Source organism: Notamacropus eugenii, chromosome 5 (genome assembly GCF_028372415.1).
Source record: "Notamacropus eugenii isolate mMacEug1 chromosome 5, mMacEug1.pri_v2, whole genome shotgun sequence".
NCBI lineage: Eukaryota > Metazoa > Chordata > Mammalia > Diprotodontia > Macropodidae > Notamacropus > Notamacropus eugenii.
The window spans coordinates 457655248-457681315 of record NC_092876.1 but is presented as its reverse complement, the minus strand read 5'-3'; the positions used below and the strand labels follow the sequence as shown (position 1 = coordinate 457681315).

At 40.5% G+C, this 26068-nt stretch overlaps 1 protein-coding gene across 5 annotated transcripts in view; it reads right to left on the bottom strand.

Annotated features, from left to right (window-relative positions):
- The window catches only part of RPS6KA3 (ribosomal protein S6 kinase A3), a 107075-nt gene extending 88373 nt beyond the window's left edge, over nt 1-18702 (bottom strand). Inside the window, exons 1-2 of one of the 5 annotated variants that reach the window (XM_072615318.1) lie at nt 18684-18702; nt 3505-3561 (exon numbers count right to left, since the gene is read on the bottom strand). In XM_072615318.1, the coding sequence (XP_072471419.1) occupies nt 3505-3546 (42 nt within the window). In that variant the 5' untranslated portion in view covers nt 3547-3561; nt 18684-18702. Of the gene's footprint in view, nt 1-3504; nt 3562-17399; nt 17739-18104; nt 18156-18683 lie in introns of those variants that run through there. The other 4 variants (XM_072615313.1, XM_072615317.1, XM_072615316.1 and 1 more) reach the window with 4 other exon arrangements.
- Nucleotides 18703-26068: the final 7366 nt, after the last annotated feature.

Genomic DNA, 26068 nt, shown 5'->3' with positions numbered 1-26068 from the left:
TTCCAGGTTGAGTTCACCACAAAATTTATCCTTTCCCCTATTTTGGCTACTGAATTTTAATTACTGAATTAGTTCAACAGTAGACAACGTGTAATACACACGTATAAGCACACACAGGAACATCATCTATAAATTTATTTTTTTAATTAAAGTTAATTTTTAATAGAATTTTTCTTTCCTTTTCACCTTTATCCCTATCTCTGAAATAAAAGGAAAAATAAAACCTTGTAACAAATATACACAATCAAGCAAAACAAAGTCCCACATTGGTTATAACCAAAAATTTCATGTCTCATTCCGTATAAGTCCATCACCTATGTGGTGGAAGGAAGAAACTAAGATAATTTAATCAACAGCCCCCAAGTTTAAGTATACTTAAGTATAATCTAAACTTAAGTATAAGTTAAGTATAATCTAAAAGTAGTAATCATTTTTAGAAAATATTCATCAAGTTCATCTTTAAATCTTCAGTTAGCCTACAGATTTGTTATAAACATATATGATCATTTTTCTTATTTCACATTATATTTAGACCACACAGCTAGAAATCTTTCAGGTAAAGTGCCAGAAGGTTCTGACCTCTGTTCCTCTAGTGTATTTATGGGGATTTGGAGAGGAAAGGCAAGTGGGTCGCAAGAGGGTGATTAGGATAGAAAAGAGTATTAATGGTGATAAAGGAATAGGTTAAAATTTAGGGGCGGTTAGCTTAAGTGACATACTTTAATAATTTACAACTTGACTCCTGGCCCCAAATTATTTCCTTTATATGGCCTGATGGTCTTCATTTTACTTAACTGAAATTTGAAAAAAAAAAAAAAGTCATCATTGTACTGTACACAGGCTATAATACTTCACATTATTTAGAAGGGTTTAGCTATGACACCAAAGAAAACTTCCTGAAAAAAAACAACTCAGCAGCACAGTCAAAGAGTAAACAATCATTTTTTAGCATTTTAAATAATTCTGTTTTAGACTCTCTGTACTTAATGATATATGAACCGTTTCTGGCAATAATGACATACATATTAGGGGAATAGATTCAGAGCCAAAAGTGATCTTGATACTTAATTCAGCACCATAACTTTACTAATGACGAACATGAGATTCAGAGAAGCTATGGTTTGCTCAGGGCCACAGAAGTAGGAGTAGTAGAAGAACTAGAATTTGAACCCAAATCCCCTATCTCCAAACTTCACATACTTACCCCTAAAATGCAGAAGGTACACCAGCGGTCATTCTTCTGTAAAACTTTTATACACATTTTTAAACTTCCACTCTTTCTACCTTTTGAATGGAATAGAACTCTAAGGGGCTCTGGGCTGTACTGATTTATTAATTTCTCCATCCATTCAAATATAATTCTGGTATTACTGTGATAGATGCAACAAGAAAAAAATGTAAGCAGAAGCCTATCAACAAAAAAGTAGGAAATATTCATTCTTACACTAAGAACAACCAGAAATTTAGCAGCATATCCTCTAAAAAAACAATAGAAGGGAAGAAAAGTAAGAAATTAGATGGTAGAACTATGTATGAAAGTAAAGATTCCTCATCTTACATCCCTCTGCCATCATCTTCTATCATCTCTTCTGTCCCTAATAAAGAGGTAACTTTTCTTGTCAAACTTAAGTCTTCAACACACCCTTGATACCACTTCTTTTTTCCAACAGATTGGCTGTAGGCCTGGGCCCAGGGTGATAGGGGCTCTCGTCCAGTTCTTTTGATGTGGTTCAGCTACCAAGAAAACATGTGGGCTTCCTAGCATTCATCTTTCTTGCTACCAGCCCACACCTTTATTCCCCCGAGTCATACATCTCTTTGATGACATCCTTTACCCCTCTTGATCAATTCTTGATAAAATAATATAGATTACTCACACCTACCAGGAACCATAACTGTATGCTTCAGGCAACCCTCAACTTTAATTCTTTGGAGAATATGGTATTCCATGACTACCACCATACAGTAACTCCAAGAAGAATATTACTATGAAAAAGAAATACCTTTATTGCAAGGGGAACACTGGGACCATTAAAAGCAAAGCAACATTTCTCAAAGCAATCCAACTTACTCTTCTTGGAATACTTAAGCTTAATACAAGGTCCTGTTCTTTGGTCATTACATTGTCTGTTCATGAGATATATGCTGATAGATTAGATGTATAAACTGTCCACTGTGCAGTTTCCTATTGCATATCATATTTTGGATAACACTTATTCACTTAGTTTTGACTATATGGATAGTTAGGCCAAACTCTTGATCAACTACGAATCTCATTCTGAGAGCTCTGCAATATTCTGGGGATCAATGCAATCAGCACAATGTCATCTACAAATAGACGTATCGGGGGGTGTTGTCCTCTAGGAAATCCCTCTTCTTTCTGAACTCTGTGTTGACCGTTTTCCATGAAATTGGCAAACACCTCTGGTAAGCCTGTGTGGGGCAGCTAGGTGGCACAGCAGACAGAGTGCTAGCCTTGGAGTCAGACACTTATTAGCTGGGTGACCCTGTTTGCCTCAGTTTCCTCATCTGTAAAATGAGCTAGAGAAGGAAATGGCAATCTGCTTCAATATCTTTGCCAAGAAAACCCCAAAAGGATTCATGAAGAGCCAGACATGACTGAAAATGACTAAACAATAAGCACACGTGTCCTTGTTTTTATGCCTCATGTGATCACAATCAGAGGATCAAATACAATTCTATTGTTAACATCTTTCAAGGTAACTTCTATGATTCTGACAGATGTATAAGGAGACAACACAGAACCTTTGTCATTCTTACTAAGAAACCATACCAATACAGTGCTTTAGATTTACAGAGAAAGCTCCTCACAATTCTATAATATCTTATTAATGCCACTCTACAGATGAAGAAACCATAGCACAGGGAGGTAAAATTCTACTGTCAGTGCCAGAGTTGGGGCTCAGGCCTTTTGTCCCTGTACCCATAACCTGTACTACACCATGATGTTTATTGATTTATTTATATTTAGGAAAAGACAAGAACAAAAATATTTTCCCAGTACGTGAGACATTTATTCTTACTAAGTCTATGATCAGTTTGAACTTTCTTTAAACATTCAAGCTTTAACTAACTTGGTAACGAGTAACATGAAACAAGTCATTTTCCCCTTATATCAAAATCAGCTAGACAGTTTCACAAAACATTTTGAAAAGCTCATTGGAAATGTATTTTAAAAAGAAGTGGATCTAGCACCAAAGCTGGAGACAAAGGCTTCCTAAATTTTAGTTTCTACTCTGTAGCCAATTAGCTACATGAATTTGTACCACAAAAAAATGTATTTGACAACTATAATTTTGAAAGCATAAGTTACTTTTTACTACTATTGCTACCAATAATGTAATATTAATGTTATAATACTACACGATTAATATTACTTGAAATTTTGAATCCTGGAATTTCCTTCTTGTAAATTAAAGCTAACGAAAGGTGGTGATCTATTAATTACCTAAGCTACATTTTAATAAGGTTGGTTTTACTTACAGTCTGTGGATTAATTTCCTCTTCTCCCATAGGCTCATCCATAATTTGCTGCCCATTCTGTGAAAAGGGGACCAAGTATAATGTTACTAAAACAGCTTTTAATTCAGTTAAAAATATATGTGGCCATATATGGAAGTTCTTTTTCTTCCCTACAAGTTGCCTACAGCTTAAATGACATAGGACTATAGAGGTGGTTCCAATGAATTCAACGGCTGTGTTACAAAAGTGTGTTTTGAAGTTAGTTGTACGGAACTCAGAATACATTTTCCTACAGAAACAATATTATAAATGGTGGCAATTAGCCAAACAATGAGCATTTATTTAATAAATTTATTATGCTAGGTACCTGGAATTCAAAGACAAAAACAAAAGTATCTGCCTTCAAAAGGCTTATATTCTATCAGAGGAGATAATATGTGCATAAAAGCACATATAGCATTTATGAAACAAAATAGATATAAACATAACGAGAGCAGGACACTAAGAGCTGGAGTTAGGTGGAATTCAGGTACAGCTTCATGTAGAAGATGACTCCTGAGTTGAAGCTTCAAGGAAGGGTATCTAAGGGATAAAGGCGAAGAGGCACTACTTCTCAGAAATGAGGAATAGCCAGTGCAAAGGTACTGATGAGGGAGAATATAACGTGCAAAATAATAGATAAAAAGTGCTCTGTAAGTCATAACGCATTATATAAATGCTAGGTATTATTGCCATGTGTGAGGAAGAGCAAAAACGACCAGTCTGGCTAGATCTTCACGTACAAGACAGAATAATGCACAAGTCTACAAAGATAGGTTGGAATTAGACTGTGAAGGGTTTTAACAAGCAGGAGGTTGTATTTTATCCTTGAGCAAGCCTCGGATATGCAGAGAGCAACATGGTAAAGGCGTGTGCTTCAAGAAAATCAATTTGGCAGATGAATACAGAATGCATTGAAGAAGACAAAGGCTTGAGACAGGGAGCCTGATTAAAAGGCTATTACAATAATCCATGGGAGATATGATTAGAGTCTTCACTAGGGGGTGGCTATGAACAGAGAGCGGGGATTGATATGTCTATGGGGCATCCAGTTTGAGATGTCCTCTAGGCAATTGGTGATGTGAAGCTGGAGATGAGGAGAAAGCTTCGATCTGGGAGTCAGGTGCCTAGAGATGCTAATTAAAGCTATGACAGCTGATGAGGTCACCAGGCAGACTTAATTCATAACACTTTAACTGAATTATAATATTTCAGCAACTAACCAATTATAAAAATGCTCCTATGGGAAAATGCATTTCAACTTGGATTTCCAAGAATACATAACAATTTAATTAAACAAGCACTAATTAAGTGCCTACTATGTGCAACGTATGGTAGGTACTGGGGATACAAAAACAAAATGAAACAGCTCAGTGCCTATGAAGCTTACGTCGGGAAAGGGGAAGAAGGGAGAAATAAAATGTACAGAGGTAAATAATTAGAGAAAGGAGATAGCAATGACAACTTGGGTCAGGGGGACAAAAAATCAGGGAAAGGATGACATGGCATCTGAGGCTTGAAGTAAGGCTTCTTCTGAAGAGGAGATGGGAAGAGAGTCTTACAGGCCGTAGCTGACAGCTTGTACTAATGTATGAAGAGGGGAGATGGAATCTCAAGCTTGATGTTAAGTTGAGCTACCCAAAAAGTGAATGGGTTGTAACAGGAAGTAATGAGTTTCTCTCTCTGAAAACTTTCCAAAAGACGCTGGACTGATCAGTTGTGGGCAGTGCTGCAAAGGTGATTCTTAGTCACATATAAACATAATGGATGGCCTCTAGGATCCTCTTTCAACTCTACTATTCTGTGTGGCCAAAATGACAACATTTAAGTGTCAGAGTCAGGATGGGAATCTAGTATGATCATGGAGTTTTGTGACTTCAAACCAAGTACTTTCCCCTTTAGGTAACACTGATGCTCTAAAAAGTACAATGAAAAATGACTATCTGTAGTAAAAATATAGTAAAAAAAATTCTCTAAAAAGCAAACTTACTTTCAAAGATTTATGATGACAAAATGGTCAATAGATAGGTTATTATAAAAATTCACATTTTAACAAACTATCTTTTGTAGAACTTCCATTTAAGTCTGACTAAGATGTCTCATCACTGTGTGGAGTTAAGCCCAAGTCCTAGGAACAGCATGATGCAGTGAAAAGAACACTGGATATTGAGTCAGAAAAACTGGGTTCAAATCCTGTCTCTACCACTTAATGATCTGTATGTCCTAGACAAGTCACAATCTCCCTGGACCTTTGTTTCTTCATCTGTAAAATGAGTAGGGAGAGGTTAGATGACAACAAAGTTCTCTTCTACTTCTAAATCTATGTTCCCATGATACTGAAGGCTAAGCTAAGTCAATAACTTGGGGGCACAGGTGGTGTGTTTATTACTGCGGCTAACCAAAGGTATTAGTTTCAGAAGATAAAGCGATATAGGAAATGTACGCTGATTAAAATGGTATCTGAAAAATGTGATTTGATTTTTGAATTATAGTTTGAAACACAGAAATGATAAATATTCGGTCAGGGATGGAGTACATAAAAAAAATTTGCCTGGAGACATGCATACCTGATCAATAGCCTTTTAAAATAAAAATGAAGGGGAGAAGAAAGTCATCCATATATGTCAATCAAGGATCATTCATTAATAACCTACTATGTGCCAGGCAATATGGTAGGAGCACAAAGACAAAAGAGAAACATTGTTTAAGCCATTTATCACCAAGTATAATATAGGAAGAACAGACAAATCAAAAAGCATTTATGAAGTGCCTAAGGGATATAAAGAAAGGCAAAAAACCCAATCAATCCCTGCTCTCAAAGGGCTCACAATCTAATGCAAACTAAAGAGAGCTAGGTGGATAGAATGCTTGATCTGGAGTCAGAGACACCTGAATTCAAATCCTGCTTCAGTCATTTATTAGCTTTGTGGCACTGGACAAGTCACTTAACCTGTATGCCTAGTTTCCTAATCTGAGGATAATAGCACCTACCTTAACCAGTGCTGTTGTGAAGCTAAAATGAGATGTGTTCCTAAAGTACTTTGCAAACATTAAAGCCCTCTCATGGCACGGTCTTCTTCAGCAATGAAGGATGAACACATACATATATATGCTAGCTGTTAAGATTATGTGTAAACAAGATACATTCAGAATAAATTGGAAATAATCTCAGAGTGCAGACACTAGCATTAAAGAAAACTGGAAAAGGCTTCTTGAAGAAGATAGGATTTTTAGCTGAGACTTTAATGAAGTTAGGAGGTGGAGATGAGGGAGAAGGTTACAGTTCTCAGGGACAGCCAACTGAAAATGTGGATTCAGGAGATGGAGTATCTTCATCAAGGAACTGCAAGAATGTCAAAGTTATTGATCTCAGTTTAAGATTTGCACTGGTAGATTTAAGTTTCCTCAACTCACTTGGGAGCCCTCTACAATAATGAAATTCTAGGCCCACACTAACAAAACAAAACAAAAAACTACTGAGACACCCTAGGCTAGAGGAGGAAATAAATGATGAGTTCAGAAAAAAGAAGATAAACTGAAAGGGGGCAGTATATAACAGTGGTGTGAGAGGAACTACTCAGACATCTACTGAACATTCCACTAAAAGCAAAGCAGCTGATAAATTCTTGACTTTCCTTAACAATGAAAATGCATTTCTTCAACAGTAGAGTAGGTATGATTCTGGTTAGTAAAGAACAAACTGCTAAAGAAGAAATTTTACAAAACCCTGGAAAGAAGTGACCACGAAATCTCACAGATCACTATCTAGACTGCCTCCAAGAGTCCTTAAAGAAGCTATGGACATGAATGCTGAGCTATCTACCATCAGTAATCTCTGAAGAATAATCATAAAAAAAAGAGGAACTACTGATCTGAAGATAGACAAAGTTGCAGGTTTTGGTTTTTTTGTGTTTTTTTTTTTTAACTGGGAAAGAGGGAAGAACATTTTAATTACAGGCCAGTGAGCTTGACTTTGTTCTTGGCAAATGTCTAAAGCATATTCAAAGGGGTAGTTTGCTAACACTTGGAAAGGTCAGTAGTATTCACTTAGAGTTGGATTTAGATTTATAGCTGGAACAGCCCATAGAGGGAGCTGAATGAGATGGCTTCTACAGTCCCTTGCAGCTCTAAATTTATGTTCCAGAGGATCTTATAAAATGCATGCTGTATTTGTAGACAAGATGGAGAGATGAGGACTACTTAAACAGATAGGAAACTAAGAATGCTAATTAATGAAACACAAAATCTGAGCTGGAAGGGATCTCAGTGGCCATAGAGTTAAACACATAGCTGAAAGGATCCCCCACTCTTAACATACCCAACAAAAGGTCTTCCAGTATCCATTTAAAGACCTCCAAGGATGGGAAATTCAACACCTCTAAATACAAATCATTTCACTTTTGGATAGCTCTGTTAGGTAGCTTTTCTTGACATCAAGACTAAATTTGCCTCTATGCAACTTCTCTTCATAGCTCCTGGTTCAGCCTTCTGGGACAAACAGACTAGGGCTAATCCTTCAAATACTGGAATATCAACTTCTTGAATCTTCCCCAATTCCTTCAACCAATCCTGGTAAGTCTTGGATTCAAATGTCCAGCCATTCCCCAACTGATGTGCACCCTCTTAATTCCTTGCTATGACAAAAAGAGCCTTTATAAATTTTTGTACCTTAGGTCCTTTTCTTATGTCCTTAATCTCTTTGAGAAGTATAGTATTGCTGGATCAAAAGGTATGTTAAAATTATGGTATGAAAGTTTAGTAACTTTCTGGAAATAACTCCAAGCTGCTTTCTAAAATGGTGGTAACAATTCACGGCTCCATGAATGGTTCATTAATGTGCCACTGCCCTTCTAACATTGGTTGTTTTCCTCTGCCCTGCCTCCCACTTTGCCAATTTGATAGCAGTGAAGTACAACTTCAGTTGCTGTAATTTATTTCCCTGTTTATTAGTGATTTGGGGCATTTTTTCCACATAGCTACCGATAATCTGGATTTCTTTCGAAAATTGCCTGTCCATGTTCTTTAATTATTAACTGGAGTGGCATGATTTATTCTCAATTGTCATGGTGTTTCCCTATCATCACCACTTCCCTTTTGAGAAGCTCCCCAATCACCTTTTTAAAGATTTGTTTAAAAAATTTTTCAGGAACAGAAATCCCATTCACTGGCCTACAGTTTACATATTTTGTTCATTTCCCTTTCTTTCTGAAAACCAGGCTATTTGCCCTTTTCCAATCTTGTGTTACCCCTCTCATTTTCCATGATCTTTAAATATTACTGACGGTGGCTCAGAAATCACATCCACCAGTTTCTTCAGTATCCAAGAGTGTAGTTTATCTGGGCCAGGTGATCTGAATACATGAAGGGCAGCTAGGTTTTAATTTCCTTATTTATCCTGGGTATCAATTTCACTTTACTCATTTCTGTTCTGTCATTTCCAATGCAAAGGGCATTCTTCTAGGCACAGAAGACAAGCACTGAGCCTTCCGTCTGCCGTCAGTTACCAGGGTCCCATCCACCCCAAGCAAAGGTTGGGATCCTTTGTCTCAGGCTCTTTCTTCTTCAAGATGGCTAACCCCTTCCTTTCCTCTTCTTTGTTGTTAGGTTCCTGCCAACAGCCTTGCTTCATTCTAAGATTTAGTACTCTTTATGCTATTTTTACTGCACCGGACTCTTCTATTCATCCCGTTACCTGATTTTGTTTCCATCTTTTATATATTTCTTTTTAAAAATCTAAATAAGCTGGTGAATTGGCTGTTTATTCACATAATTCTTGAGACAAATCTCATTTTTCCTTCTTGAAATTGTTTTCTTTTGCTTTGAGAATTTAATTTTTCAGCATCTCCCATCTCCCAGGTTCATTTCCTATCCATCATATTTTAGTTCATAGCATACTATCTTTCTTCTGAATCTTCTGAAATCTGCTTTCCCAAAATCTTGGGTGCATTTCATATTACCTACCACAAATTCTGGGGAGGGGGATATAATTCACTTTTCCTCAGGTATTCCAAAACAGTATTGAGAATCTGATCCAGAACAGACTCAGCCCTAGTTAGTTCCTTCATCTTTTGAAGGATTAAATTATCACCAAGGCACTGTGCTAAGCCATGAGGACACAAAGACAGTCCCTGTCATCAAGGAGTTCAGTCTCATGAAGAAAACAACAGACAAAAAACCATGCATAGAGAAGATGCACACAAGATAAACTGAGGGCTGATTCAGAGGGAAGGCACTAAGATTAATGAGGACTGGGAAAAGCTTCTTGCAGTTGGTGAAGCAGAGGCCTGAAGAAGCTGAAAAAATCAGGAGGGGGGAATGGGGGACAGCCAATGAAAATGTAGAATCAGGAGAGGAGAGAGCAAGGATGCCATCATCCCTGGAATGCAGAGTGTGTGGTGGGGGAAGGTGTAAGGTAAAAGAAGACTGGAAAGGTAGAAAGGGGCCAGGTTATAAGGACTTTAAATTTGATCCTTGAGGTAATAGGGAGACACAGAAATGGGAGGGAAGGGGAGGTTACATATGGAAAGGTTTACACCTATAATTTAGGAAGATCACTTTGATACTTGAATGGAGAATGAACTAGAGTGGGAAGAGATGAGGCAGGATATCAACCAGACGGCTACTGCAATAGTCCAGGCATGAAGTGATGAGGTTATACACCAGCATGGTGGTGGTGTCGGAGGAGAGAAAGGGAATATATGTTGAGAGATGTCATAAAGTTCAAATGGACAGAACTTGGCAACAGATTGTTTGGGGCAGGGAGAGGGGTGAGAGAGTAAGGAACTACATTTAACACCTAAGTTTTAAACCTGGGTGATTGGGAAAATGGTGGCACCCTTGATAGCAACAAGGAAAGGTTTTTGGGGGAAAAGATGAGTTCACTTTTGGACATATTGAGTTTAAGAATTCTACAGGATATCCAGTTTGAGATGTCCAATAGTTAGTTGGACATGAAAGACTAGAGTTAAGAAGAAAAAGGTTAGGGCTGGACAATTATATGTGAGAGTTACTTTTATAGAGATAATAACTGAATCCATGGAAGCTGATGAGATCACCAAATGAAACAGCATATTAAGAGAACAGAACCCAGGACAAAGTCTTAGGGAATAAATATTTAGTTAGTGGGGGCAACCTAGATGAAGATCCCGAAAGTGTGACTGAGAAGGAGCAAGCAGACAAGTAGGAGAGCCAGGAAAGAGTGATGTCACAAAAAGCTACAGAGAAGAGAATATCAATAAGAAGATGGTGACTGACAGTATCTTAGACTGCAGAGATGTCAAGGATGAGGACTGAGGCCATTATATTTGGCAATCAAGAGAACACTGGTAACTCTGGAGACAACAGTTTCAGTTAAATGATAAAGTTGGAATCCAGAATGTAGAGTTAAGAGAGTGAGAGAAAAGAAAGCGGAGGCATGCATGGTAGGTAGTTTTCTCAAGAAATTTAACCATGAAACGAGGGAGAGATATAAGGTAACAGTTACAAAGGATGGACAGATCATCTACTTTGGAGAATGAGGGATACACCGATATTTTTGTACATAGCATGGAAGCAATCAGTAGAAAAGGAGAGAGTAGAGATGAAAGAGAGAGCAACCTGCTGGAAAAGGCAGGGTTAAAAGGAATCTCTTGTGCTATGGCAAGGAGAAGAACCACCTCTTTTTTTGAGATAGAGTGGACAAGATTTCTGAAAGATATGAGATTGGAAGGGAAAAAGAGGGAGCTTACTGAATGGCCTCAATTTTTTCAGTGAAATATGAGGCAAGGTTCTCAACTGAGAAGACAAGGGGAAGGAGAGCCATCAGAGGACTGAGAAGACATAGGAAGGTTTTGAAAAGGTGCTGTGATGAATGTGAGAGTGAATAAATTAGGGAGGCATAAAAGGATTGTCATGCTGCAGTAAGGACTCAACTGAGATTATATAACCTAAATCAGTAGTGGATTCAGTCAACATGGTTTAATGATTTTCTCTTAATTGAGTGAAGAAGTGCTTCATTCAGCAACACATAAGTAGGAGTGAAGGTAGATGATGAGGGTAAGAAAGACTGAGTTTCAGCATGGTAATATTGGGAAGAGAATAAGAGGGCAGGACATCTGAGAGAAGAAAAAGTCAAAAAGGGGTATGAGAAGTATGTAAACAGTATAGGAGTGACGGCCTGGGAAAGAATTGAGGATTAGTGAGATTGGAAGTCAAGGGTAAAGACAAACGGCAGGGTTAGGCACTGTAAGGCACAGGGAAAGATGAAAGAAGTACAAATTATTTGCATTGAATTGTAGACAAGTATGGAAACTATAAACCACAATTTTAATTTTAAACGATTTTACAAAATTATTTCAAACAATTAAAAAAAAGCAAATATGTCAACAGACAACCTCAAACATTTTCTACAGAAAATGAAAACTTCATATTTATAATCTGTTGTGTAGTCTTGGACAAATCTCTTCAACTCTTCAGAGCTTAGCTTTCTCACATGTAAAATAAAGGGGTACCCACCAGGGGTTCCCACCTGGAGGACACAAAACTTGTCAAGGGTAAATAGTTAATATTTGGTATTTTTTCCTAATACTCTAAAAGTAGTAGTGGCTTCTGAAAGCATTTGAGTTTAGAGAGAACTGCAGGGAAGGAAAAGGGCTGATAAAGAAACGGGCATTAATCCACATATCTGAAAAATTTGAGATAGCTGAAGGAATAATTCCTACTGACCAAAACCACATAAATGAGATTTGGAAAACAAATCAGTGACAACCAATGAAAGATGAGCCATTAATCTCCACAATAAGCAGAAACTCAAAATTTCTAATGAACTAAGTTACAAAATTTTTGCTATACTTCTAGAGAAACACATACTATTCTTGTTTACAGACTCTAATTCTTTTTTTAAATTTTTTTTAAATCACAGCTCATTTCTATGAATCAGTATCCTTGATCCTGTTCTTAATCAAATCCAAAGGAAGAAGCGAACTGAAAACTGAACTTGATTGTGTGGGTTATCTTTTTCAAAAACTAAATGGGAGAGGGGCAGGGGGAGAGAGGGGGAGAGAGGGGGGGAAGAGGGGGGGAGAGGGGGAGAGAGGGGGAGAGAGGGGGAGAGAGGGGGAGAGAGGGGGAGAGAGCGGGAGAGAGCGGGAGAGAGCGGGAGAGAGCGGGAGAGAGCGGGAGAGAGCGGGAGAGAGCGGGAGAGAGCGGGAGAGAGCGGGAGAGAGCGGGAGAGAGCGAGCACGCACGTGCAAGCACCTGTGATTTCATTATAGGAAGTTCTTGGTTGGGAATTTCCTCTACCAATTAAGTTGAACCTTCTCTGCAACTCAAGAGTCTCAGTTGCCTACGGTCACAGAGAGGGTCCAGGGTCACACTAACAGTATACCTCATAAGCAAGATTTAAACTCATGTCTTCCTGACTTCAAGGCCATTTCTCTATACCACTTTACACTACACTACCTCTTCAAAAACTACACCCAGAAGTGGTTGATGAAAAAACAGAATCAAAGACCTCGCTGGACTACTCTAATATATAACTTTATGATACTAAAAAGTTCTGTTCCTAATACAATTCTTTTTGTGAAAATTATTTTTTTTCACATCATAGCTTTTGTGAATATGCATGGTAAACTTTAAAATGTATATCCTTTCATATTAAACAAGGAGTATGGGTAGGTTTTCCAAAAAGCAAAGAGATATGGAGACCAAAAATTGCTGGAAAGATAGTGAGGTCCTCCAGATCTTCCTGTTTGTAAAACAACATGTGCTGACTGCATTAAGCCCCAGGTCATCATACAGCCTCTCCTCAATGAGAGCCAAAATAATTCAAAACTGTCATGACCAACAATGCATACAGGAAAAATGAAATCGATGAAAACTGGTTACAAGTTTACTTGGAAGATCAGTTCTTTGAGTTAGCACATCAGCGCACATATCTGAGACAAGCACTGCAGATGGCCGATAAGCTTGGCCCAGAACTGAACAGGATGAGATTGGATAACATATTCTCCATATGATGTATTTCCTCAACTTCCAAAAAATCATTACCTTCCCAAATTCATTATTCTTCCTAAACTTCCCTATTTCTGTTTAGGGAACTACCATCCTTCAAATTACTCAGGTTTACAAGAAGTTATCCTCAACTTTTTTTTCTGTTAGTAATCAAATCCAATCAGCTGCCAAGGTTTGTTTAACTCTCCTCCAGGTCCTGTTCTTGAATTCTAGATTTTAAAACCCTGCCTCTACTGCTGCCTCATCCAGATACTTCTCTGGGCTATTTTCCTTGGAACATCCAAAAACCACAGGGCCTTTCTTGAAGGCTTGTTCCATTCTCCCACTGGTGACTTCCTACTAAGGCCTCCATTTTGTACAGTGGCCCAGGTAAACCTTCATTCCCCTCCTGAAACAACTGCAAACTTTAGGACTTCAAACTCCAGCCTTCACCTTTTAGTTCCCTTTTGTTCCCAGTTAGTTCACAAATAGAACATAAGCTCCCTGGGGGAAAGGGCTGTCTTTCTTTTTGCTTGTATTTGTATTCTCAGCGATTAGCACAGTGCCAGATACATAGTAAGCACTTCATACTTGTTTTCTTTTTTCCTTCTACCTCTTCATTTTACGTTTATCTCCTCCACACTCACAAAGCCACCACTAAAGCTCAGGCCCTCATCTCCTCTTTCCTGGACTACAAAAACGGTCCTTTCTACCTGGTCCTGCTACTGTAACCTCAGCTGCCAAACTGGTATTCTTGAAACATATTTGCTTAAAGAAACTCCAGTAGATCTTCTTTCTCCTAGGATAAAGTATAAACTCCTTTGTTATTTAAAGCCCTTTATGGTTCAAGCCTACCTTTCCAAATTAAGTTCAGGTGTCACCTTTTGGAACACATTTTATATTTCATTTTCTGAGTTGACATGGTTTCACCCAATAGGACATTAAGTTCCTGGAGGATAGTGTTCATTCACTTCATTTTTGCCTTTGCATACCCAGTGCCTAGTAGGTGCTAAATAAATGTTTGTTGTTTGTTTGCTATGGCAAAGGATATGTTACTGGAGAGGTATACAGTGGCTGCAAAGAGACTGCAATATACTTCCAATGATGATCTAAGTGCTAAGGGATATTAAGGAGGAATGCATCTATCAAGGGAAAATAGGTATTGAAAACGAAGCATAACAAATGGATAGCCTGAGTGCTGTACTGGTACCTATGAAAGGTAAAAAGACTTAGAGAGAGGGTTCTAGCACACTGGAGAGCTCTCCTGTTTACAGATCTGCTTATGGAAGAATAAGAGATGTATCCCTTAAACATACTAAGTTCATTTCATATAATAATCCAACGAACTGCCATGTCTAATCACTCTAAACCGCTTTGGAAATGATTTTTTTCCAGTATGTTACTTATTCCTATTTTCTACTCAGTAATGTTAAATAGAACTTCCTTCATGTTCCCAAGTGTGAGTCATGAAAGAAAGCTTTAACAATGAACATATTTTGTCTCCAGCCCAAATACCCCTGGGTGTCCTAGGTAGGAATTAACATATGCGGGACTAAATAATAAATCCTTTCTCCTGGTTTAAAAAAAAAGGTAGCATTTTGTTGCTGCAGCTTCACTGTAAAATGGCTTTACGTGGTCCAATCAACATTTGTTAAACATGGAGTGCAGTACTGGAGAGGTGTGTGTGTGTGTCTGCGTGTGTGCATGTATGTGTCTGTGTGTGTGCACGTGTGTGCGTTAAAAACAAATAAAAAGCTTGGTACCATTTGCTCTTTTACTCTCTAACATGGATGCAGAAGGTACAAGAAGCTGATGGAAATCCTTGCACCTGACCTTGGAGACTCCAAATCTGTATCAGAATAAATATGCTTGAAAATTATGGAATCTTCAGGTGAAAACAAATAAAAAAAACCTAATGGCAAATGAAGCATTTGATTTTTGTCATAAAGAAAGCCATCATATTTTAATAATAAGAGCTGATGTTTAGCTGATATATAGTGGTTTATGGTTACAAACTGTGAGTTAGATAAAATAGTTTATGGTGCACATTTTTTAAATGAGGAAACTCAAGTTTAAAGAGGGCAAGTGGCCTGAAGTTGTAGGTGTTGGATTCAAAACCTGCACTATATATCAGACCCTAATCCAAACAGTGGATGGTTGATCTAGTTTTTAACTTGGGAGAATTTATGGGGTCAAACGTTGAAAACCCAACCTCTCATATTTAAAGGTCATGTAAAAGTTTCAAAGACAAAAATCTTTTAAAGCGATAGAGCATGACCCTACGTGCCTGGTTTTTAGAAAACATGGCAATAACTGAAATAAGCCAACTGACTTAACATTTCAACTAATTTTCATATAAATCTTTCATGAAAACAGGCAAAATTTCTGCATTTCTGAAGAATTCCCAATCTTTACCAGACATAAGATAAAAATGTCATTAACATATATTTGGAACTTCTAAATGAAGATTTTACAAGTGAGACTGTCATATCTAGATCATACATGGATTGAATTAGTTATATCTTTCATAATACTTGTTAAGGGACAAATCACCTTAAATTTTATATCCTTAAGTGATCGTATATTTTTTAAACATTGGCAAAATCACTGATACTTGATAAATTCTATTTAAGATTAGCTTTCTAGGCTGATGGAACAATGTTCTCTTTTCAAAAGTAGCTTTTAAATGAGATTTTTAAAAAATACGATTCAAGTCAAAAAACTGACCCCAAATCAGTATTATTGGAACTTAGAAGATCTGCTTGTGAACAAGCAAGCGTGCAAAGAACATTTCATGGCGGTGGAAGTAACTGGGGGGCTGGGGGAAACTCCTGAAATGACGTTAGCCCCTCTCCCCTTTCCCCTCCCTGAGGCGGAGAACACAAAGGTCCCATTCGGGAATACATTCAAGCACGGTCACCCTGACGTAAACTGTAACCCAACACGTCCCCCGGACTGCGGAGACCGGCACGGCCGAAGCCCGGCTACGCCGGCACACCACTCCAGCCCGCACTCAGTCACGCTTTCTAGAAATGGGGCCAGTCAGCAACTACTACACAGGCACCATCCCGTAAAGTCCCCAAGTCAGCAGGGCGGAGAAGAGCCCAGCGAAGCGGCAGAAGCCGAGGGGGTGCCCAGCGATGCCCCGCCGGCCGGAACTCCGAACGACTCGCCGCTGCCGCAGAGTGGATCCCGGGACAGCGACGGCAGCGGGAGAAACCTCAGGACTGAGCTCCGGACAAGGACACGCACACGGACACGGACCACAAAGTGCACGCGCAGGGACACGGGGCGACGGGCACCGGGCCCGGGGTGGGACACCACAAAGCGCTTCCCGAGCCGCGATTTCTCCCCCCACATTCTTATCTCCCCCTCGGCCCGGCCCTCTCCCCACCCAAAGCGACAGGAAACTCGTGAAGCTCCGAGGGCCAGGGAACTCCAGGTCAAAGATCCGAGACACGGACGCGTGGGGGTGGGGGCGGGGAAGCGCAGCAGGGGAGAAGAGACCTGAAGAGTCAACTTTCTCCGTGGCAGCGCGAGCCCCGCGGGGCCCGAAGCCGAGGGGCAGCCCTACGAGTCCCACGCGGCCACCCACGAGCCCGAGGGTCCGAGCGGCTCCGCGCGCCCAGCGGCACATCCACACGCGAAGTGGGTTTTACAGCGCAGCCCCCCCAGCCCCAGCCCGCACAGACCCCACAAACACACCCAGCCCGTCCTCGCAGGAGTGAGGAAGTGGGGAGGGGGAGGAATGAACACACACCGCACAACACACACACCCACAAACAAGTAACCAACCCGGAATCTCGGACGAGGGAGGAAGGAAGAGCCGCTCTGCGGGCACTCGGGGGCGGGCGCCCAGGAGGAGGGAAGGGAAGGGGCCGGGGACCCCGGGGCAGCCCCCCACTCACTTCGGCGCTGTCGCTCGCGTTCTCCACAGCCATCTTCTGCCACGGGTCCGCCAGCTGCGCCAGCGGCATCTTCCCCCCGGCCCCGTCTCCTCCTCCTCCTCTCCCGCCTCCTCCTTCTCGGGGAATCCTGCTCCTCCGCCTGAGCCCCACAGCCCCGGCGCGCGGCGGCCGCGGGACCCCGGGGGAGGCACGGGGGCCGACACCCCCCAAGCGCCGCGCTCTGCCGGCGAGGCGCCCGCACGGGCGGGCGGCGAGACGGGGGCCGCGGCCGCCGTCCGCGGGGCTCTCGCCCTCCTCTTCTTCTCCTCCTCCGCCTCCTTCTAGCGCGGCCGCCGCCGCCGCCGCCTGCGCTCCTCCTCCCGGCCCCGCTCCCTCTCCCTGCGCCGCCGCCGCCGCTCGCTCCCCCACTTCCGCTCACAACATGGCGCCTAAACGATACCTGTCCCTCAGAGCGAGGCTCGGGCCGCCGTGCGCAGCCCCCTCAGGGGGCGGGGCCTCGAGGGCCCCGCCCTTCGGCCCCGCCTCCTCTCCCGGCCCCCTCCCCCACCCCTCCCCCTGCTTTCTCCTCTTGGCCTCTCCCAACCCTAGGGCGGGGTGAGACTAAGGAAACCAAGTGGGTGTTGCGCGAGTGGGATGGATGGGGAAAGGAGGAAGGGGCAAATGCTTCCAAACCGGAAGGTGTGGGAGCCCGGGAAACCCTCTTACTGTAAGAGCTGGGTGTAGCGTACGGGAGGATGACATTATCCCGGGGATTTTGGTCACCCCTCTGGGGTGGGAGAAAATCCCAGGGTAGTTTTGTCACTCGGGCACTTTTGTCCGTCTGTCTCCCCGCAGGCCGGCGTCTGGCAGAAGAGGCTCTGGACGGACGGGCCAGCCCTGTGCCGGTGACCTTGACCCGCAGGATAAGAAAAACCTCTGGCTAGGTTTTTCATGATCATAAAGCGAGCCGTCACTGTGCCTACGTGTACACAGCATGGGAGAATAAGAGCATCCCAGGCTCTGCTCAGTTCCGTAGCCGAGCATCTGCCTCGGCATAAGGCCTCGGATAAGGATGGTTCGGGGGTCCTTTGAGGTACTAGCTTTTCTAGGTTCTAATTCGAACCTCGTTTCTTTTACAAAATTTAGTCTCCCCAAAGGGAAATCTCCGAAATTTGGATTCCAGATAGCCAGCAGGAACCCTTGTGGTCCCCCGAAAGGACTCAGGTTTCAGTCCCCGTCTCTATCTCCCCCATCGCATCCTCCCCAACCCGACATTCCTCCAATATTGTGCAGCCCAGGGCTTACTACTGTGGCCGGCGTTACAGAAGAGTGATATATCTTCCACGAAGGCGGAAAGCACGAGATGAATTGATCCTGCCACTCTCCAAAGAAGTCAGGATAGGGAGTTATTAAAAATACGTTGTAGGCAGGAAGAGCGGGGTTCCTATCATTCCGCTGATTTAAAATAAAAGATGAGATTAGAAAGTAGGTCTGGTTGGGGGCGGAGTAAGTGGGAGTGAGAGAGATACTGGAGAGGACAGAGAGGGTCTGACTCCCCCTTCTGCCATAAAGAGGAAGGACCACTCTATACACATCGAATGCTACTAGGATTTTTCTCTTTCAAGAGCATTAAAAATTTTTTAAAAATCAGAAATGCCAGAGTTGGAAAAGACTGGGGAGTCATATCATATCTAAATGAGTACATGACTGCCTAGTTCACTCCGGGTTATAGGAACTTTCAAAGCACTCCCTCAGAAAGGTAACTCTGTACAATGAAAAGCAACAGAAGTTACTAAGTATCCTTTAAGGAGGAAAAAAAGTATCATCCGACAAGTTACTGTTGCACCCTCCATCTGCTTATTTCTCTGGTGCCATTGTTTTCCAAGCATCACCTCGGTTCCTTTCTTCCCAACCAAAACTCCTTCTCGGTCCCCACCCACGCACTATGCCAGAAGCCATTTCACATAATAGATTAACTCTTTGTCGACTTGTGTGTGTGTGTGTGTGTGTGTGGGGGGGGGGGGGGTTGAGTTCCCTTTCCTTTAACACAAAAGAATCAATCTGTTTTCTGGCATCGAGTACCTGACAAGCTTATAGCTTCCTTTCTAAAGCAGGTGAGAATTATTACAGTTTGCTAACAGGTGTCAAGCATTACCAGCGTGGTTTCAGAATCTAGATTTCATTAGAAGAGAGGCACCACTTTCAGTGTTACTAGGGAAAACTCCTAAGTGGTTAGTCCCGAGGATGTAAAGAAAACTAGTACCCGGGGTTCTTCATGAACGGCCAATTTTTTCCCTCCCTCCCTCTTAACCGGTACTAGGTGTTTAATCTTCTTTCCATTCTCTCTAGCACCCTTCTCCAACTTCGTTAGCCCTCAGCTCACGCAATAACTACGTGGTCACAACTGCAGAAGCGAGATAAGCAAGCCCTTTGGCCATCAACTGTAACTGACCAGACTGCAAGCTAGCCACTTTTTGGAAGCTTTAAAAGTTTTCTATTTGTCATTCCCCTTACAACCATGCAAGATTGTCTATCAGGTTAGATAGTCGCCTATACCTGCATTTTTCCTTAATATCTAATAGATATATTAGTACAAGTGCTTTTGTGTATATCAGTACCATCTTCCTCCCTTATCCTTCTCTTTCTGTTCCATCCCTACTGGACTGGAGAGTTGGGACGGTGTAGAGGTGTATGATAAATAGAGGTGCTGGACGTGGAACCAGGAAAACTTGGGATAGAAGCCTGCCTCAGACACTTATTAGCTTTATGATGCTGGACAAGCCACTTAACTTCTTTGGGTCTCAGTTTCTTTATCTGCAAAATGAAGCGGAGGAGTGGACTCTGTGCCCTCTAAGGTCCCTTCTGACCCTATGATCCTTGAATTTCTTATGCTGAGCCCAGCTTTCCCATATAGTTTCCAGAGACTAACCAGCTCTCCTTGCACCCACCAAAAAAAAAAAAAATAAGGTGAAAGGTGGGACAGAAAAATATTGGATATAATATCTGGTAGGAAAGGCAGCATAGTATAGTGTGTATAGAAAACCCACCTCAGGCAAAGTGAGGAAGATTTGGGTTTAAGTATCACTTCTGACACATACTGGCTAGGTCATCCTGTGCAACTCACTTATCCTCTCAGTTCTTCCAGGCATTTTTCTGACTATATATTGCAGGACAGTTGTTCTTCTGTATTAGTAGGGATAGATTCCTCACTGAAATCTCCTCTCTACACCCACCACATCACAGGTGTGGTTTCCCCTCCCTCCCAATCTGTTCATATTTTGTGTCCTTGGGCAACTTATTCTACTTTTGTAGGTCTGTTTCCTCAGATGTAAAAAGAAAACTACTGGACCAGATGCTCTCTAAGGCTACTCTGAGTTCTATGTTTTTCTGATGCTATAATGACACTGAATTGTAGAATAAATGAATTAAAAATACCTGTTTGAATTTATCTGTTGTAGTAAATCATCTTTATGTGTGACAAGTCATGTGGAAGTTTGAGGACAAAGAGACTGAAGTTGCATGCTACTATTTTGCATTTAAGTATAAAGTTTGTATGTGTGTGGGTGTGCGTGTGTGTGTGTCCTCCGAGCATACTGTAAAACATTACTATCCTGTATAACAAGTGGATAGGGCTATCTTGTGGCTTCATGACAACTGGCAAATTAATAGCAAACCTGTGACTAATGCTCCAAGTCTCTATCCTTGGTTGACTACAGTAGTATTACATGGGTAATAAAACTGATGTGTATATAACATTATGAACATTAGCTTCTTAAAAATAGAATTCTAAATAGAATTTCAAACTTTTATTAATTTATTTTGCCGTGAAAAATGTTAGAACATTTTTAACAAAAATTAATTGATAAGTTTGTATGAGACCAAATGGATGAGTCAGTTCTTGTACCTAACATTAAACATTAAATAAGTTGCTAATAATAACTTGGTACTTGCGCACTCAATAAATATGTGTTAGCCTGATTTTCTTCATATATAAAGAAAGGTTAGATTAGAGGGCTGAATCACCTCTAAGGTCTGATCCTACCTTCACATTCTGTGATTTACAAAAATAAAATTCTCTTTCTGCCTGAAGGCAATGACATAGTTCTTATTGACAGGAGTAAAATATTTGTTCATCTGAATTTTAGAGCAACACAGATTATGATCAAATGAGATAATATGTAAAGTGTTTTGTAAACTTTAAAACACTAAATGTTAACTCATTACTGCTCCTTCTTTAGATGGGTAAATTTAAGCAAGTAAAATGTAATGACTGGGAGAAATTTCTGTGGAGGGTCATCAAAAAGAGCTGTTATTTTAAATTTTGCCTAAGACAGGGTTAAGTTTTACTGATTGGTAGAAAATGACTCTGAATGTAGTACTGACAAAGAAAAACTGACAAAGAATGCTTCTACTCCTTTCACTGAATGAAACACACTACACACTTTTGCAGTATAATGACCTCACGCTCCACTAGTCTTCTGGTCTTCGTTTTTCAGGTTCTTGGTTTTCAAAGTGAAAATAAGGACTGAATCGATTGCTTCAACACTCCTCCCTCCCTTCCCTTTAACGCTGCCCCATACTAGTTCTCTACTCTCAGTTCCTCCCACCTACTCATGCATAATATTGGAAAGTTATTGCTTGAAATTGCAGCTTAGGATAACTGCAAATATCTCTAGAAATTATGGAATAGGTTTCCAAGAAATCATTCCCAATGCATGACAGCACAACCAGACTTAACCTCCTTCACCCCCACTAGTTTCCTGCTATAATTATAACCTTTGTACGTAGTTTAAATGTGCATTTATTTAACATTGTTCAAAAGTAGAATTACGTCAGTCTGGACAAGTTCAAGATGACTAACTATGGCTCATAGCTCAATCTCTACTTCATATAAATCCAAATTCACAACTTAACAATGTACAGATTTGTCACAATTTAGAATGTTAAGAAAGAATCATCACATCTCTTAAAAATTTTCTATTCCTTTACATTATCTGAAGCATCTTTTATTTTTCACAAAAGCAAACTGTACTTACTGGTAACTGTTCCTAGGAAAAAGGGAAAAAAGATTTCATAGTATCAGATTTAGAACTGGAAGAGACCTTAGAGGTCAGCAAGTCCAACCCCCTCATTTTACAGATGAAGAAACTGAGGTACACAGAGGTTAACTGACTTGCTCAGGGTTGAATGAAGGAATTCAAATCCAAGTCTTCCAGATGCCAGATGCAACACATTTAACTACTGTATTAGAAACAGATCATTAGTGAAGTAGATAGAATACTGAACCTGGAGTCAAGAAGACCTGGCTTCAAATCCAGTTCACAATGACTAGCTGTGTCATCTTGGGCAATTCACTTAACTACTCCCTGCTTTAGTTCCCTCATTGGTAAAGGGGAACAATAACACCTACCTCTCAGGGTTGTTGTAAGGATGTAGTGAGATAACAATAAGCATTTTACTAAGCTTAAAATTCTAAATAAATATTACCTATTATTATTATATCACCCTACTTGAATTTCATCCCAAATTTATAAATACATATTAATTAACTTAATAAAATGAATGGAAATATAAATTTTAATTTTTCCTTTGAACCTCTCCAACATTGCTTAGGAAAGAAAATAGTAAAATATACACTTTGACTATTATTTGAGAGTTTTAAAACATTTTTTATTTGAAAGGGTAAAGTTTACATTTATTATCATCCTGTCTGTATTTTATTTCAGATGCTCTATAAAAATCCACACTTTTTCAGAAAGAAATGAAAATTGAAGGGAAAATGACCTTCTTTCAAGTCTTTTTTGAACTCTAAAAGTATATGATTCCATGTGGTGGAGCTTGGAAGAATATCAATAAGATCTATTTAAGAAAAACTAAGTGTAATAGTGAATTTAGGAGGCTCTATTTACATTGGGAATGCTTCCTTTTGAATTGGTCAGAAATCTCAAAACTCTGTGTTTAAAATGGAATTCAAGAACTTTTTCCAGTGGAACCAAGATGGTGAAGTAGAAGGACAGACCTGCTGTAGCTGTCCCCCCGAAGCCCATAAAATACCTGTAAAAGTGACTCTAAACAAATTCTAGAGCAGCAGAAGCCACAAAGTGACAGAGTGAAAGAGATTTCCAGCCCAAGGCAACCTGGAAGGCCCACAGGAAAAGTCTGTCACACCAAGCTCAGAACTGAGTGCAGCCCATGGAGCACAGCCCAGCCTTGGCAACATGGCATGGCATGGACAGGACCAGATCCGGGTGTGGAATCCCAGGTAGCAGCTGGGGTTTCCAGATTCCTCAACCCACAAATGCCAGAGACAGCTTCAAAGGTCAGTGAGAAAGCTCTTTCACCTGGGTGAGAAGGGAGGAGGGTCCTGCCCTAGCCCTGGCCCCAGGTGGCTGCAGCCTCCATTTTTGAAGTCCTTGGTCAAAAGACCCTAGGGGAATCAAGCAGCTGATCTGAATCTCAGCCCTGAGTGGCAGTCCTGGGGTGAGAAGGAGTACTGGCATGGTGGAGTTGGAGGTGGTTGCGGAGAGTGAACCCTACTTGCAGATCCTGGGCAGAAAAGCTTGTGGTTGCACCCAGACCAGAGCACAGATCAGGAGAGGAGTAAACTCCTCTGCAGTGATTATGCCACCTCAGAGGAACTGAGAACTTACAGGTCCCTAGAGTATACCCTCCACTTGACAAAGGATTCAAAAGTCAATAACTGCATGGGCAAATGCCCTCAAATGGGGGGAAAAATAAGACTATAGAAGGCTACTTTCTTGGTGAACAGGTATTTTCTTCCATCCTTTCAGATGAGGAAAAACAAAGCATACCATTAGAGGAAGACATCAAAGTCAAGGCTTCTTCATTCAAAACCTCCAAAATAAATATGAAATGGTCTCAGGCCTTGGAAGAGCTCAAAAAGGATTCTGAAAATCAAGTAAGAGAGGTGGAGGAAAAATTGGGAAGAGAAATGAGAGTGATGCAAGAAAATAATGAAAAGCAAGTCAACTGCTTGCTAAAGGAGACCCAAAAAATGCTGAAGAAAATAACACCTTTAAAAATAGACTAACCCAAATGGCAAAAGAGGTCCAAAAAGCCAATGAGGAGAAGAATGCTTTAAAAAGCAGAATTAGCCAAATGGAAAAGGAGCTTCCAAAGCTCACTGAAGAAAAGAGTTCTTTAAAAATTAGAATGGAGCAGATGGAAACTAATGACTTTATGAGAAACCAAGAAATTACAAAACAAAACCACAAGAATGAAAAAATTGAAGACAATGTGAAATATCTCATTGGAAAAACAACTGACCTGGAAAATAGATCCAGGAGAGACAATTTAAAAATTATGGAAATACTTGAAAGCCATGATCAAAAAAAGATCTTAGACATTGTCTTTCATGAAATTATCAAGGAAAATTGCCCTGATAGTCTAGAATCAAAGGATAAAATAAGTATTGAAAGAATCCACTGATCACCTCCTGAAAGAGATCTGAAAAGAAAACCTCCTAGGAATATTGTAGCCAGATTCCAGAATTCCTAGCTCAAAGAGAAAATATTGCAAGCAGCCAGAAAGAAACAATTTGAGTATTGAGGAAATACTATCAGGATAACACAAGACCTAGCAACTTCTATGTTAAGGGACCAAAGGGTTTGGAATATGATATTCCAGAAGTCAGAAGAACTAGAATTAAAACCAAGAATCACCTACCCAGCAAAACTAAGTATAATACTTCAGGGGAGGAAAATGTCTTTCAATGAAATAGAGGACTTTCAAGCATTCTTGATGAAAAGACAAGAGCTGAATAGAAAATTTGACTTTCAAACACAAGAATCAAGAGAAGCATGAAAAGGTAAACAAGAAATAGAAATCATAAGGGACTTACTAAAGTTGAACTGTTTACATTCCTGCTTGGAAAGATAATATTTGTAACTCTTGAGACTTTTCTCAGTATTTGGGTAGTTGGAGGAATTTTATACATATAGACAGAGGGCACACATGGTGAGTTGAATAGGATGGGATGATATCTAAAAAAATAAAAGTAAGGGGTGATAGAGGAATATATTGGGAGGAAAAAGGAAGAAATGGAATGGGACAAATTATCTCTCATAAAAGAGGCAAAAAAACCCTTTTTCAATGAAGAGAAAAGGGAGGAGGTGAGAAGGAAAAAGTGAAGCTTACTCTCATCACATTTGGCTTAATGAGGGAATAACATGCACACTCAATTTGATATGAAAATCTATCTTACACTACAGGAAAGTAGGAGAGAAGGGGATAAGTGGGCTGTGGGGAGGGGATGATAGAAGGAAGGGCAAATGGGAGGAGGGAATAATTAGAAATAAACACTTTTGGGGAGGGACAAGGACAAAAGAGAGAACAAAATAAATGGGAGACAGGATAGGGTGGAGGGAAATATAGTTAGTCTTTCACAACATGACTAATATGGAAGTCTTTTGCATAACTACACATGTATAGCCTATATTGAATTGCTTTCCTTCACAGTGGGGATGTGTGGGAAGGGAGGAAGGGAGAGAAGTTGGAACTCAAAGATTTAGGAACAAATGTTGAGAACTGTTTTTGCATGCAACCGGGAAATAAGAATATAGGTACAGAAATCTATCTTGCCTTACAAGGAAAAAGAGAAGATGGGGGTAAGGGAAGGGAGGGGTGTGATAGAAGAGAGGGCAGATTGGAGGAAGGAGTAATCAGAATGC